We start from the raw sequence: 15,423 nt of genomic DNA on the forward strand, positions 1-15,423 counted from the left end.
CCCACCTTCCAAATTAGTAGAATATTAAGCTAGAGGGGAGTATTAATGTATATAATATACGTGGATAGTGTGAAAGATTCTTGCATACCCTGATGATATGCTACTTAAAGCTGGCTAATATGATATTAGGTCCATCCACCCCCTTCATCCCATCCCCTCCACTGGAGGATCGGACTATCCAATAAATAAGGACAAATGTAGCCCCTTGACATAATATCCACGTATTGTATATTCATTGGAGTATTTGTCCTAGCTGTTTACAAGATCTTAATGAAAACGAAGATACACACACACACACACACACACATGAAGATAACTAGCTTCATTAGTGTAGGATTGATGGACTGATATTAGGAATATAAAGAGATAAGACAATGACCGATTAATTCATGTACTTTCCAAATGATGTTACACAAAATTATCCCTTCTGTAGATTACAAATAGTGGTTGAAACATTTGGACACTCGTTTTAATAACCTTCTAATAAAAATTCAATAAAGTCATCAAAGTTGTTGAGCAAACGATTAAAGCACGTTAATATAAGACTTTGGAGACTAAAGTAATAAACAGCCCAATGTCCCCTCCCTCCCTGTATAATATTTTAAAATTTAGGGGGGCGAATATCATAATAAGTATAATATATTTCAGTGGGAAATTACACCTCTAATTGTTATGCATATAATACAATGTAAATATATTTATTCAATTACAAGAGGGAACAAGGACAGTTACATCCATAAGTAGCACAGCATCAACTAAATTCAATGAATCAAACAATATAGACGATCTTATGGTGTATTAAAAAATATAATGTTTCAATGTTAATCAGTCAAGATACAACAAAGATTTGAATATAATATATAGGTGCTTATTTTATCAGGAATGGAGGGGACATTGAGCTGTTTATTACACTAGTCCTAAAAGTTATATTCGTTGACTGACCAACATTGGGGACTTTTGTTGAAATTTGATTGTTTGGTTCATTAATTTGAGTGTTGAAACGTTTTAACCACTAATTTTAATCTACAGAAGGGGTGATTTTTAGCATCACCAGCACACATCAATTTATCGGCAATTGTCTTATCTCTTTAGATCCCTGGCAGAAATTATTTTCTTCTTAAATGACGGACATTCGGTCGGACGGTTGTGCAGACCTACCTAATTGTATAATTGCTGCGCTATTAATGATTGAATTACGAGGGTAAATAATTAAATTTGTTACTGATAATGAAAGGAATAATGAAGTTCTTAGTGAGATAATAGGATTTATATACACCTGAGTTGGGGAATTGTAATAGTTATTTATCACATCGTATTACAGACAGCTACCGCGGATAATAAATTAAAAATTATAAGATCAACACCAGTTTTGTTATCCCAACAGGGGCCAAAGGCCCGGGCTAATAAAACTAGTTTTAATTTAAATATTCATGGAAAACTGTCTGTAGAATACGATGCTCTACATCATTTCTCAGTATGACTGAGAACCTATCATAATCCAGCTAATTTTAATAGGTTTCGACGCCTGACTGGAAAGGAATTTAGTAAATATTAACACTCATAATTTCATATTTTATGTGAAACCGGCGGCTACACCCCTAGAGGACTCTAGGGACACTTGAGGGGGGAAAGGGGTGGTTTCGTTAGTTTTAAAAACAACAAGGATAACAACTTATCTTCGTTCTATTCGATTTGTATATTATTAAGTGTTAGATTTCAAGTAAAAGAGTTTTTCATTTAGTATAACATTGGTTCATACTGCGGTACCTTGAGACACCAAGAATATTAGGTAGTAATAAAGTATTAAGGCATTTCTTATAAATGGGGGGAGTGTCGACTACTTTTCCTTCCAACTGAAGTGGTCAAAGAGGTTTCCTGGGACGCGGCCGCTTTTCTTTGTTAACATCAACTATGATACAATATTGTAGAAACATTAGTCATATTTTGAATTATTTCAAATGAAGAGGTGGGATTGTGCACATTAGGTTTATAATTTCATTAAAACTTTCTTTCACTCCCATGGCCTTATCCTTTACATTTCAGAACCGTTAGGCCTAATGTCTACACTGCATTAAGTATCCATTAATATTTCTTAATATATCACAACATATTACACCTGACACGAACAGGGGTGTCAACAAATATTTTAGAAATATTGCTCATTATACAGGAATAAAGTGCAGCAAACAAGTAAATAAATCTGTAATAATATTTTGGGGGGCATATAATAAGTTTGTCAAGTGTTGCCCCTTCAACGACAGCTGAAAATCACATATAGGTTACGTGCTTGTTTCATAGATAATTTCGTTGTTGTTATAAGCTGCTTATTAAATTATTCATTAGTCAATGATGTCCAAAAATTTTATTCATTTAAATGTAAAACTTAAACAAACATGGGAGTCTATCAATTAATTAATATTAAAATGTTATTTTTCACATTTCAATTAATATTATACCTTTCATAAATAAGGGTGTCAACATTTTATTTTGCTTGGAATTGTAACAAATTTTTTTATATATCAACGATGTTAAGCTTATAAAATATATATAAAAAATATCATAAGTAAAAAATTTAGATTCAAATTTATTTAGATTATTCTGTAAACAATATGTAAATTTTATAAATTATACAATATAATATTTTAAAGATTATTTCTTACTGGTGGATTTTTTTGCTGTTGGCTTTTTGTTGGCAGGTTTCTTTGTGGCTGGCTTTTTGGCAGCAGGCTTTTTAGCAGCAGGCTTTTTGGTGGCTGTCTTCTTCTCAGTTGTTTTATTGGCAGTTGGTTTTTTGGTAGCTGGTTTCTTTATGTCAGCTGCCTTCTTAGTCGCAGTTTTCTTTTTGTCGGTGGCTTTCTTGGCTGTAGTTTTCTTTTTCGCAACTGCTTTCTTTGGGCCATCCTTTTTAGCTGTGGTTTTCTTTGCTTTTGGCTTTTTAACCTCTTTAGCCTTTTCTCCCAGTTTATAACTGCCAGCTCCTTTGCCAGATTCTTTGGCCATTTTCAAAGTACCAGCAGTTACCCCACGCTTCAGAGCCATGCGCAAATGTACACCGGCCTTATTAGCGTCAACCTTATAGTTTGCACAGATATACTTCAAGATTGCCTGTCTGGAGCTGCCAGTACGGTCTTTTAGAGCCTTTATGGCAGCTGCAATCATGACCGCAAATGGTGGATGAGCAGCTGGCACCTTCGGTTTGGCGGACTTTTTGGCAGGTGAAACTGGTTTAACAATGTCAGCCATTTAAAATTAATGTATGATTGTTAAGTGTTGAACTACATTAATATCATTTAGACAACAGATTAAATTTATAAACATTCAAGAGAACCAAAGAGAGAGCAGCTGAATATAAAATTACTCTAAAAAAAACATCATTATTTAGAAAAAGGGTCCATAATGTCTAGGGGGTAAAAATTACTCTTCTATAAAACTCCGCCCCCAAGCGCAGAGCTTATAAAATTCTGTAGCAACAACTAAACTTTTACCGCCCGCCCATTAAACTTGCTTAATCTGTTAAGTTTTGGATATCATAACATCTTAAAAGGGTTATAATATCAGATTGATAACTTTTACAAAAAAGAAATATTAGCTAGAGATTTAACAAAACAGCTTAATACCTGCTTTCGTCCAGAACTAGGCTGACCGTTAACTGTCTTGTTTACTGTTTAACATTGCTTTATTTCCATAATAGTAGATTCGCCACAAGGTGTGATGAAAAATCCCCACTCCTATATAGTTTTTAAGCTAAAGAGATACTATCAAAAACTCTTATTCATCACACAAATTATTCCAAGTTGAATAATAGTTACAAATTCCTTAATAGCTTATGTAAAATGACGTCAAACTTGCTTACCATTGCTTAATTAAAATATAAACTAGCCTACCATTGGTAGTTCAGTGTGTTTGATGGCCTTTCATTGGTCATTTGCATTGTAAGACATCATTTTTAGGCACTATAAAGAGCTTCATTACCTGGTACAAAATTACTACTTATATAAAAGAAAGTAGCTTAAAACCACCGCAGGATCAGTAAATATATATTATTTCAAGAGTAGAGCAAAATTATTTCAGCGGTTATCAAGATCTCAAGCTTTAGACGGACAAACATTGTTCTACTTTTTATTATAGATACTAGTTTTTATTTCAGAAATTAAAAATGACTTTTCTGGAAACATGAATAATTATTTGTTTAAATTTTCCTTAATTTAAATATTAAAATTGTTATGAAAAATAGTTGTAAAGTTTTCAGTGCATGGACAAACTTTTTTCTTTTCATTAAATTTGTCAAACTAGAAAGTTTATGTTGACATAATTAAAGACGTTAAAAATAATACTCGACAAATATATTTAGAGTAAAACAGACACAACTAATTACAATGCACAGTTAGAACTTATAGATAAAACTTATAGATAAAAAACAAAACTGTACTATGTAGGTAATCCAAGTTGAATATATTAGCTATTAATATGGCACAGACATGATATATATAGTCTTCACATGTTGATATAACACCAACCCAAAGTTAATATATAAACAAGGAGGGAAAAGACATTTGGCTATTTAGTATAATAGAATACAAAGTTGTATAATAACTTTTCTTATTCGTTGGTTTAACAACTTTGGGGACTTAATTTATAGAAGAGGTAATTTGGAGTATCATCATTGGAGATGTAAATCAATTTTTCGGCCATTGTCTTATCCCTGTAGATCCCTGATATATAGTACATATATGTACATTAGACCATTTTCTTCAAAATATATAAATGAATTTATGCTTGAAATAACTATAGATGCCAAACTCTGCTAAAAGACACTGAATTTGGTACTTGCGGTTACGCCACCAAATGTTTTTGTTTTGATGGTGGGGAAGGGGTCACTCCCAGGGATCTAAAGAGAAAATGTTATTAAAAACTTTGGGGACTAGCGTAATAAACATTCAATTGCCCCCCCTCTCTCTCTCTTTGTGGATCACTTCACTTTCAATTTTATGAATAAGAAAAACAACAAAGCTATACTGTAAATGTTGTATTATAGCACGGTATCCTTATACTAAAGTAACAGGATGTTTGTCTGTTTGTCTGTTTGTTTGTTTGTCTGTACCGAAGGATCTCGCTAACCGCTAAACCGATCGGGTTCTCCTTAACAAAGTATCTTCTCATAGGTCCCGGGAAGGTTTATAACTATTTTCTTGGGGGATGGGACACCCCCAACCCCCCCCCCCCATAAATGAAAAATACCCCCCCCCCAAAAAAAAATTAACTAAAAATAAAAATTACAGGGAGGGGGGGGCATATTGTCTCTGTGGATAGTAATGTACTTGATTCGTTTCCTTCCTTGAAGGTCTATATATATATCTATAATACAAAGTAGAACAATGTCTGTCCGTCTGTCTGTCCGTTTGTCTGTCCGTCTTTCTGTCCGTCTGAAGCTTAAGATCTCGGTAACCGCTGAACCGAATGGGCTCTACTCTTCAGGGAATATACCTACTGGTCCTGTGATGGTTTTAAGCTATGTTCCTGGGGGATGGGACACCTCCAACCCCCCCAAAGAACTAAAAAAACCACCCTCCATTTTTTTTTTTTTTTTGTAGGAGATATCCTTGGTCCTTTTTTTTCAGGAGATTTCCTTGGTCCTTATTTTTTTTTTTACGAATTTCACCATAACTTTTTTTATCATCTCTTGAGGCAAAGCCCCTAGAGGCTAGGGGCGAAGCCGCTAGTATATTATATTACATCTATAATGTATTGAATTTTTTTTTATTACATTACATACACTATTCATGAATATAAAAATTTTTAAATCATGAATAGGAAAAATATTTTAAGATTTGTATACATACACGAACCTTATCAGTTATAAAAAACATTGTTTTACTTATAAAATGATAAATTAACAATTTTTGAGAAAATTTAACTTACGTATGTTTTAGTCTTGATGGAGCAGGATTCGTTTTTAATTTCAAGCGATCATCAAGAGAAGCCAGAGCATCATCTGCTTGTAATAGGCTATTCTAACAATCAATTCTACAAAAAAATCTTTTAAAGTAACGTAGAAGTATATTTTGTTTTTTTTTTCCTGGAACTGAAGAGGGGAGGGTAAGAAGGGGAGGAAAAGGGGAAGTGGGTTGTGGGAAAAATTTTCTTTAAAATTGTTTGTCAGAATATCATTCCCCTTTCCCTGGTAATGGGAAGCAATACTCTAACACCCAAGGGAATTAGGTTTTGTAAAGTCCAACAGACAACCATACCTTTGATTGCACGACATTTGTCTTGCAGTCTAACTGTGCATAGGGATGAGTTACAACTGTTTATGGGTGAACGCATCACCCTACTCTAACTTTTAGAGTCACGTGCCATTTTAATGTCTCTATTATGACGCAGTGTAGACCAGACTCGAGCCCGCGAGTAAACTTATTGTAACATTAAAGGTGGAATAATGAGAATCAAACCTATTTCCACAACTTGTAGTAAAGTTTTACATCCCAAAAAAGATTTTCCTTACTGACTGCAATTTCACCTTATAACACTTTAATGCAAAAAAGGTGCTTTGCTTTTATTTTATGTCTTAAACCTTTTCCTACCCAGGGATAGAGGAACATATAATTATTTAAAAGATAATACCCCTAATACTTTCTTATCCGCTCATTATTTTTGCACGTGCTTGGCTTTCTACAAGAAAATAGCCTAAACCTTAGTATGAACCTAAAAAGCATGATACATGATAGCGAAGAACCCGGTATTAGTGTCGGACTGATTATGACGTAACAAAAAAAATTAGCCATGAGAGGACATTATTGACCAATGGTAAAATTCATAGTAGCCTCTCATTGGCTAATTTTTTTTGTTACGTCATAATCAGTCCGACACTAATACCGGGTTCATAGCGAAAATTAACCTTTCTGTTTATTATAATTAGTGGTTGAAATGCTAGGCCACTCAACTTAATGAACCCACCAATCAAAATCAATATAAGTTTAAGAAAACGTTATTATATAACTTTGGGGACAAGTGTATTAGATAGCCCAATGTCCCCTCCCTCCCTGAAATTTAGTAGCAATGGCAAAAATAAAATGTATCCCTTTATCCATGGATTCCTATTGGCATGATGGATCCTTATGACACCATTATCTATCCTAGAACTACTTTACATAGGACATTATCTTCAAAACTTACATTCTAAGAAAGCATTTAAAAGTGCAAAATTCGAGGAAAATACAGGCGGTTTCCCACAAAGTTTCTAGTCGAACACTAAACCAACCCTTTATTTTGATATAAATAAAAACAAGGAAAGGAGTAGAATTTTTTCTGGTAACATGTGTTACCTTAAGTTAGGTTATATTGAGTACAAGATAGCATCGCAGGGTTCGTATCCCTGCAAGGATTAGCCACAAAGAAAAAGAATACTATTCCCTTTTTATTTAAAAATTATTAAAAAAAAGTGGGAAAGGGTTCTTTGCTCGCTAGACACTTTAATGGAAAACACCAAATTATTTTTCTTTAGGTTGTTTTCTTTCTCTTAGAAGGTTGAAGGTACCCTTCCCCAAAATATTTATAAACCTTCCCAGGACATATGTAGGAGAAGCTACTTTGTAAAGGAGAAACATTTCGTTTCAGAGGTTAGCGAGACACCTCGATACGTAAAGTCAGACATCTTGTTACTTTTATATAAGGATATAGTTTGTGACCTTATAGATTAAGATTATTGTATTTCTAGATAATACAATCAAGATGAATGTAAAATTTGAAGTGGTTTTTATAATTTTGGTTTTGTAGTGGGTATTTAAAAAGAATATTACTATCCAAAAATTAAACGTCATTCAATTAGTTTCTATTTTAAAAATTGAAAAGAACTATTACCAGAAGCATATATAATTATTTATGAATGCAGTGTTCAATAAATAAATGTAAAAGTATGTCTGTTTGTCTGTTTGTAGTAAAGGATCTCGCTAATCGCTGCAGCGCTATGGTTCTTCTTTAAAGAAGGCTTTTTATAGGTTTAATGAAGGTTATAAATCTTTTAAAGCAGGTTATCTCCAACCTCTAAAATGCCAGGAAACCCTTTCCCCATTTATGTTTTTTCTTTTTAGAATTAAAAGTGAAGGGTTAAAGGGTTAGTACCAAAAACCAGGCAACTCTATTATACCGACAGACAGACAGAAGGATAGGCGACACTAACTGTTATATAGTAGCTTTGTCAAAAAAATATTCATCTCAAATTAACATTTCCCTGTATATGCAGTAAGTTGCAGAGAGAGAGGGGACAATGGGCTGTTTATTACGCTAGTCCCCAAAGTTTATAATAACGTATTCTTATTGGTTTGCTTAACAACTTTCGATTGGTTGATTCATTATGAGTGTTTAAACGTTTCAACCACTGTTTTAGATCTGCAGACGGCGTAATGTAGTGTATCATCACTGGGGATGTACAATACATCAATTTATCTGCCATTGTTTTATCCCTTTAGATTCCTGAGTAAGTTGTGCTCTCCTGTATTGTTTGAAATGAATGTTATTATCCAATAAGATTATGTTGGCAACTTTCATGACAGTTATATTCTACAATAATGTATAGTATATACATTACACAATGGGACAAGATCTAAACCATTGCATTATTTGTTAACCTTTTTTTTTATAAAAATAGCTAAAACCCATCACAAGCACAACCTGGTCAGTTGAGCGGTTACCGAGATCTTAAGCTTAAGACAGCCAGATAGGCAGATAGGTATCTGTATTATACATATATAGATGAACAAAACTTGTTTTATTTAGTACCATCAATTACCTCATACGGGTGAGGCTGCTGTCCCTGACCTAGGATAAATAAGGTGAGCCAAATCTTTCCTTTTCTGTCCAAACACCCGAGGTATTAGGTTAAGTAACATTCAACAGACAACCCACTCTTGCACTTTGTCTAGAATCCCTAACTGTGCAAAGTAATGAGTTTTGGGCCAAGGCATTCCCCTACTCTATCTATTAATGTCGCAGTTGGGACCATTTTAAAAGTCTTTTGTTATGATGCAGTGTTGAGCCGAGATTCGAACGCATCACCTTCAAGACTCCAAGCGGTTGCACTATGTGTTAAGCCACGGTCAATACTTCTTTGTGGTATAGTCCCTTTCGTAACATTGCACCTTATGGGACGATTTTTCGTATTTTCACAGTATCGTTTCTCCTTTTTCTAGCCCCTGTGGGGGGCTCTAAACCTGCGGGGCCAATTACCTAACCCTGTGGGGCAATCATCTAACCCAATATAACCTAACCTAACCCTATAAAAAGCCATTCTAAAAATACAACGTATCGCCCCTTATGGGGCGATGTTACGAAAGAAATATTCCAGTTCTTTTTATTTAGTAAGTAACTTATAACCTTTTCCGTGATTTTACAAATATTTATAGTAAACTACAAAACTTTATTATTACAACCAAATATTAATGTTGAACATATTTCATGACAATTATTGTTTACTTTATCAAAACTTTACATACAGCACATAGAAAATATCATGTGGATCAATAGTTGGAATCATGAACAAGCTAAATATTATCCATGAGTAGCACAGCAACAATTATATACCAAAAGATGATGATGACAGTCAAATCCAACGACCAATTATGTAGGTTCATCTTTTGTACACATGTTTTTTTTTGAAGATGATTAAAGTCCATCAACATATTATGACGTCATATAGAATAGCCAATGAGAGGCCAGTATACACTGTAATTGACCAATGGTAAAATTTATGATGGCCACTCATTGGTTATTTTATCGTATGATGTCATAATATATTGAGGGACTTTAATCATCTTCGTTTTTTTTATATTTTTAAAATCAAATTTTAATTTTACATGTAGAAGTGAAGTAGTCTATTTGTTATTTAATCTTGTGTTTTTGAAACATGTGCACATTTTTAGGAATACTTGATTTTTATCATTTAGTAAATACCAGATATATTGATGGTTTTTATTATAATGAATAAGATAACGTTGTAATAAAACTTTGGGTACCAGTTAATATTTATTTTACTACCTCCATGATAGTTATTCAGTACCCAAAACTATTAGTAATATCTAAAACCACCAGGGACGTCAAAGCTTTTAATTTGATGGGGGTATCAAAGTTTCTTTAGAGTTCATCTAACATATTTTTTTTTGTTTTAGGGGGGTAAAATAAGGGTGTTTAAATATGAGAGAGGGTGTTAAACACCATTTAACCCCCCACCCTGGACGTTCTTGAAATAATCAATGATAAAAAGTAAACAACAGTATTCACTGCTTTTATTTTAGTTTGCTAACACTATGGACAAATATATTCTTGTTAAAATTATTTGGGTTTTGCAATCTTATTATTTTTTTCATAATTTAGTTTCTTTAGAAGAACTAAAAATATAAGATGCCATTTTACATTTCCAATTGCCAAAAAATAAGAATGCACTTCTGTAAAAAATCTTTTGACTCGAAAGCGGACAACCCCCCCCCCCCCTCTCTATCCATCCTATATTTAACAAGAATGAAAACATTCATAGAGTAGAAAAAAAGCTTAAAATATCAAAATGTAGTTTATATTTACGGTTACTAGATTTTACAAGTACAAAATTATTTCTGCTCGTTCTTGGATTGTCCACAATAAATAAAGAAAACATTGACTAACCTTAATTGCAAATAAGCCTTTATTAGCCAGTTTTGAAAATCACAGGTTTAAAATCATCGAAAGACTACAAGTATGTATTAGATAATGAAAAAAATAGAACAGAGGCGGGGGCATTTTGGAAGGACTATAGCTGAATAAATGTATGTGATACTTTCTTCTCGGGGAGGAATAGTAGATCAGACTTTTATTAAACTAGTCCCCAACCTTTTCATATTAGATGGTTTAACAACTTTGGGGACCTTTATTGAATTTAAGTTGATGTATTAAGTTGAGTGTAAACATTCTAACCACTAATTGTAATCTACTGAAGGGGTCAATTTGTGTAATAGGAATGTACATCAATTTATCGGCTATTATCTTATCCCTTTAGATCCCTAATTTTTTCTAAAAAGATTTCTTTTATAACACAGAGAAAATAAAACTAAAAGTAAAATATGAAGCAATAAAAAAGATGAATTGCGTGAGTAGAAATATTAAAACTTGGGCTTTATAATTTTTATATACTCGGGGTAATTTCAATGTTTTATGGCCGATACAAGAAATTATTTGAAGGTTATAAATACCTCAATAGCTTATATTAGCAAAGCTAATCTGTAATTTCTTTGTCTGTCCGGCAAAGTCAAGAATAATTTGATTTCCTTGGAAGCTATTTTAGATAGTTTGATGATTTTTTAAAGATGATATCCTTTGCAAAAAAAAGCAATCGGCTTACAACTTATTTTTTTTCTCGGTCTGTCGTTCATGCTACAAAAGACAAATAAATCTATTTTAAAAAAGTTTCGTGATTTTCTGTTATTTTATATTCACATAATTTCTATCTTTTTAAAAAATTTTATTATTATGTTTGTGCTTCGCTACCGTGCTGCTATCCTTGTTAATGTGTAATGCTTAAACAGCCGACACTGCGTAATCATTTTATTATATTTCTGCTGAGGATTTTTGAAAATTAGAATTTAAGAAATGATTTTAGAAATTAAAAAAAACAATGACATTTTTTCTTTAAATTCAAATGATTTTACAAAATATTCTATCGAACGCAATGTTAAAGTCAAATTTACATTAATTACAATTTAAAGAAAAATCAAACTTGACCCTTAATAGAAAATTTTTAAAAAGGGTCCCTTTATTTTAGTTTGAATAAGATTATATGCTTAACACCCCCCCAACCCCTCTCTTTCTTTTGGGTTTTATAAAATAATATAAATATTTATAAAAAAATATAATATTTATAAGGATGGGCTGTTGGAGTGCGCTATTACTGGTATGCCTACACTTCTGCAATAGTTACACGATGAATGTCAAGCCTAATTGCAAAAAGCAATGAAATTTAAATTTAGACGGGTTGATCAATTAAAGTTACTGGATCTATATCTGTGTGTGTGTCTGTCTGTGCAGAAGTTTCTCCTTAACCGATATGATTCTCCTATACAATGTTGTTTTTTAGGTCCTAGGAAGGTTCTTAACTATTTTTTGGGAGGTTACCACCACCTTCTTAATAGTAACCTCCTTCAAAAAAATGACAACCCCTCGAAAAGAACTTGAGAAAAAACTATAATTTTAAAATAAAATTCAGATTCAACCCCCACCTAAACCATTAAGCCTAAACCCAAAACTGCCCCTAATGGCCTTTAGTGGCGTAGCCACTAGTAATTGATGTAATAGTTCATATTTTACCTTAATGCTGTTAGTATGAAACAAAAATTCTTTCAAATGTTTCCACACCACTATTGATATTCAATACTAGTTTGTATTAGCCCAACATTTACACACTCTTACAAATTATTATTGCCAGTGAATAAAGATATGTTTTCCAGTATGTGAAAAACCAAATTCATAGACATACTGAAAAATCATGTATAGCATCGTATTACAGACAATTTTCAAGCGATATCAATAAAAAAAAATAAGAGTTTTGTTAGCACATCAGGTGTAACAAAACTAGTTTTTATCTTAGATTTTTTTTATTTTTGTCTTTAATGCGATGCTATAATAACATTTTACTATGGTTTAAAAAATAAGTTTAAATATCAAATTGTTTACATACTTTAACTGTAATCCAATAGTAAAAAGTGTTTGTTTTGGTCCTAGAACAAACGTCGAAGTGGACAATTAACGGGTATAGTCCCTTTTGTGGCAACGCCCATTAAGGGGCGATTCGTCGTATTTTTAAAATGGCTTTTGATAGTTTATATTAGGCTAGTTTATGTTATATTGGGTTAGGTGATTGCCCCACAGGGTTAGGCAATTGGCCCCGCAGAATTAGGAGAAAAGCTACTGTGAAAAATAACGAAGAAACGCCTCTTAAGAAGCGTTGCAACGAAAGGGACTATACCCCAATTAACTTAACCTTACCTAATTAAACCACTGAATTGTTTTAAATGTCTAATCCCTGTGGGCAAGGGGGGGGGGATCTTGTTAGTATATTCACTTGTGTTTTTCACTTCTCAGTTTGTCATAGAACTTTTGTTTTGATTCTTTTAGGGTTAATCAGTTAATAAATATTTTTACTAACACAAACCCTTCAGAGATTTCAGAGCTTCTAAAAGTAGTTTTAAAACATAATAAAACAGAATAATCGGTTACTTACAATATTTTAAATGTTAACATTAACCAAATTTGTGGATTTTTTAGAGTGAAGACACACATTACATATTTGTGTACTAAATGTATTTATATACAAATTCTTTAAGATTAAGATAAAGATAAAATATTCATTTATTTGCAATATTTAGAGAAAGAGAGAGAGGGACAATGGATTGTTTAATAATGTACTAGTCCCTTAAGTTTTATAATAACGATTTATTATTCATTGAATTAACAACTTTGGATACTTTTAATAAAAATTGATTGGTTGGTGTATTAGGTTAGGTGTCAAAACGTTTCAACCACTAATTTTAACATAAAACTTTTCAAAAAAAATGTGCATTGAGATCTTAATGGCACAAATCTAAAAGGAGGACTAGTGTAATGTACAGCCCAATGTCCCCTCCCTCCCTGTTTTAATGGACATTCATAAATCCAGCTAAATGATTAGATATTTTTTTTAAAACCTGTATTTTTTTTGATTTTCTCTTGTAAATATTTTTACGTATGAGTGCAGAATTTAATTTTCATCTTTTTTTCCATATTCAATAATTGAAAAGAAAAAAGTTTTCAACAACACGTCACAGTCATACACAAGACCGAAATATTGAAAAAAGAAAAAAAATTTGAACAAAGACATTTATGATCATAAAGAGGGTAGCAATTCCAATTAAAATCGATGCTTGAAATTGATATTTTAGTACTTCCCCCCCTAGGTGCCTATCAATCATAGAAACTCTCCTTTGTTTTCTAAATACATTTGAAAATAAAGGATAGTTTTTAAAAGCGAAGATTTAGGTTCGGTACGTCCGTCCGTCCGATATAGTTTTTATTCGTTAATTTAGGCATGTTAGAATTGTCCTTTCGATTTCAAACTTTGCATGATGATTTATCTAGTAGTTAGGTACGATTTAAAAAGCGTAGCAATTCTATAATCTTTACCAGAATGTCCGTACGTCCATTTTAAACATGTTGATTTTTCTACTTTTTTAACAACAAATTTTTATGTGATCTAAATATCCGTTTGATCTGATTTTTGGTATATTGATTCTTGGGACAACAATGAACAATATTATAAGCAAAGCAACTATATAATTAAGTCCTAAGAATGTAAGTATGTCCATAAACATTATCCTGTATCAAGCAGTTTTTCAACAAATTTACTTACAATTTCGCTTCGACTATTATACTTTTATACTCTGATTATTCAGTTCAGACACTATAAAAGTGTTAATGTCCGTTTGTCCTACTTTTTCAGTGCTTCGCTTTTATGAATGTTGTCATCCTTGTTTTGTTAGTTCAATGCCTAACCCCTGCGCGGGATATTCCTTAGGTGAAATATCCCTGAAGGGCTAACCAGTAGTAGTACCCACTAACCAACATAACAGGGCATAATCAAACATAATCTAAGATTGATTTGATTTTTCCTATTACTCTTCCATCTACACTTACCGTTGACTTACCGTTGACTTACCGTTGACTCAGCACCTTCTGATCCTGTTGCCATGAAGGCATTTACCGTTGACTCAGCACCTTCTGATCCTGTGGCCACGAGGGCCAAAGCTAGAGACACCGCCAACAAAGCTAAGCAAAGCAAAGCAACAAAGGCGGTAATCACAACATGAAGTTAAGTATCTTATACGACGAAAAAAGGTACCTAACAAAATAAAAAACACTCAGCTTAGTTATTATTATCATTTTCAAAATGATTTATTTCAAAAAATTGAATGATTTATATCCACGTGAACTTTATAAAATTATAATTTTATTATTATATATTACCTAAGTTGTTAGAATGCCCACATCGCATATTAATTTTAATCTATTTTTCTTTTCTTTTTTGCTGATTAGCATATAAAATACATGGAACTTGTATGAAAATGAGTAGGGGGAACTAAACTAGCTTTAAATGTGTTGCCACCCCCAACACACACATAAACTAAACGCTATCGGAATAACTATAGTAAATATGGTAATTTTTTTCGCTTCAACGATAATATATTGTATATTAACTATTTTTATTTGTCCACTAATATCTACTGTGTTTCAGATGTCCATACTTGATGTTAAGACGATTCCTCCTGCGGTGCTCCTGGACCAGCTCTGCTATGACAAACCTCCCTAATGATCAGATTAACCAGGATTACGGTAACTTAAACGATAACATTGGTCTAAATCTTATGAATCCGA

At 32.6% G+C, this 15,423-nt stretch overlaps 1 protein-coding gene across 1 annotated transcript; it reads right to left on the reverse strand.

Moving 5' to 3' along the window:
- Positions 1 to 2,571: 2,571 nt before the first annotated feature.
- LOC145324212 (histone H1.2-like) lies at positions 2,572 to 3,264 on the reverse strand. Its single transcript, XM_080166835.1, has one exon. The coding sequence runs from the start codon at positions 3,241 to 3,243 to the stop codon at positions 2,650 to 2,652; it is 594 nt and encodes a 197-aa protein (XP_080022961.1). The 5' UTR covers positions 3,244 to 3,264; the 3' UTR covers positions 2,572 to 2,649.
- Between the last annotated feature and the right edge of the window lie 12,159 nt (positions 3,265 to 15,423).

This window comes from Acartia tonsa, chromosome 7, assembly GCF_053477335.1.
Source record: "Acartia tonsa isolate MP-2025a chromosome 7, ASM5347733v1, whole genome shotgun sequence".
NCBI classification, from domain to species: domain Eukaryota; kingdom Metazoa; phylum Arthropoda; class Copepoda; order Calanoida; family Acartiidae; genus Acartia; species Acartia tonsa.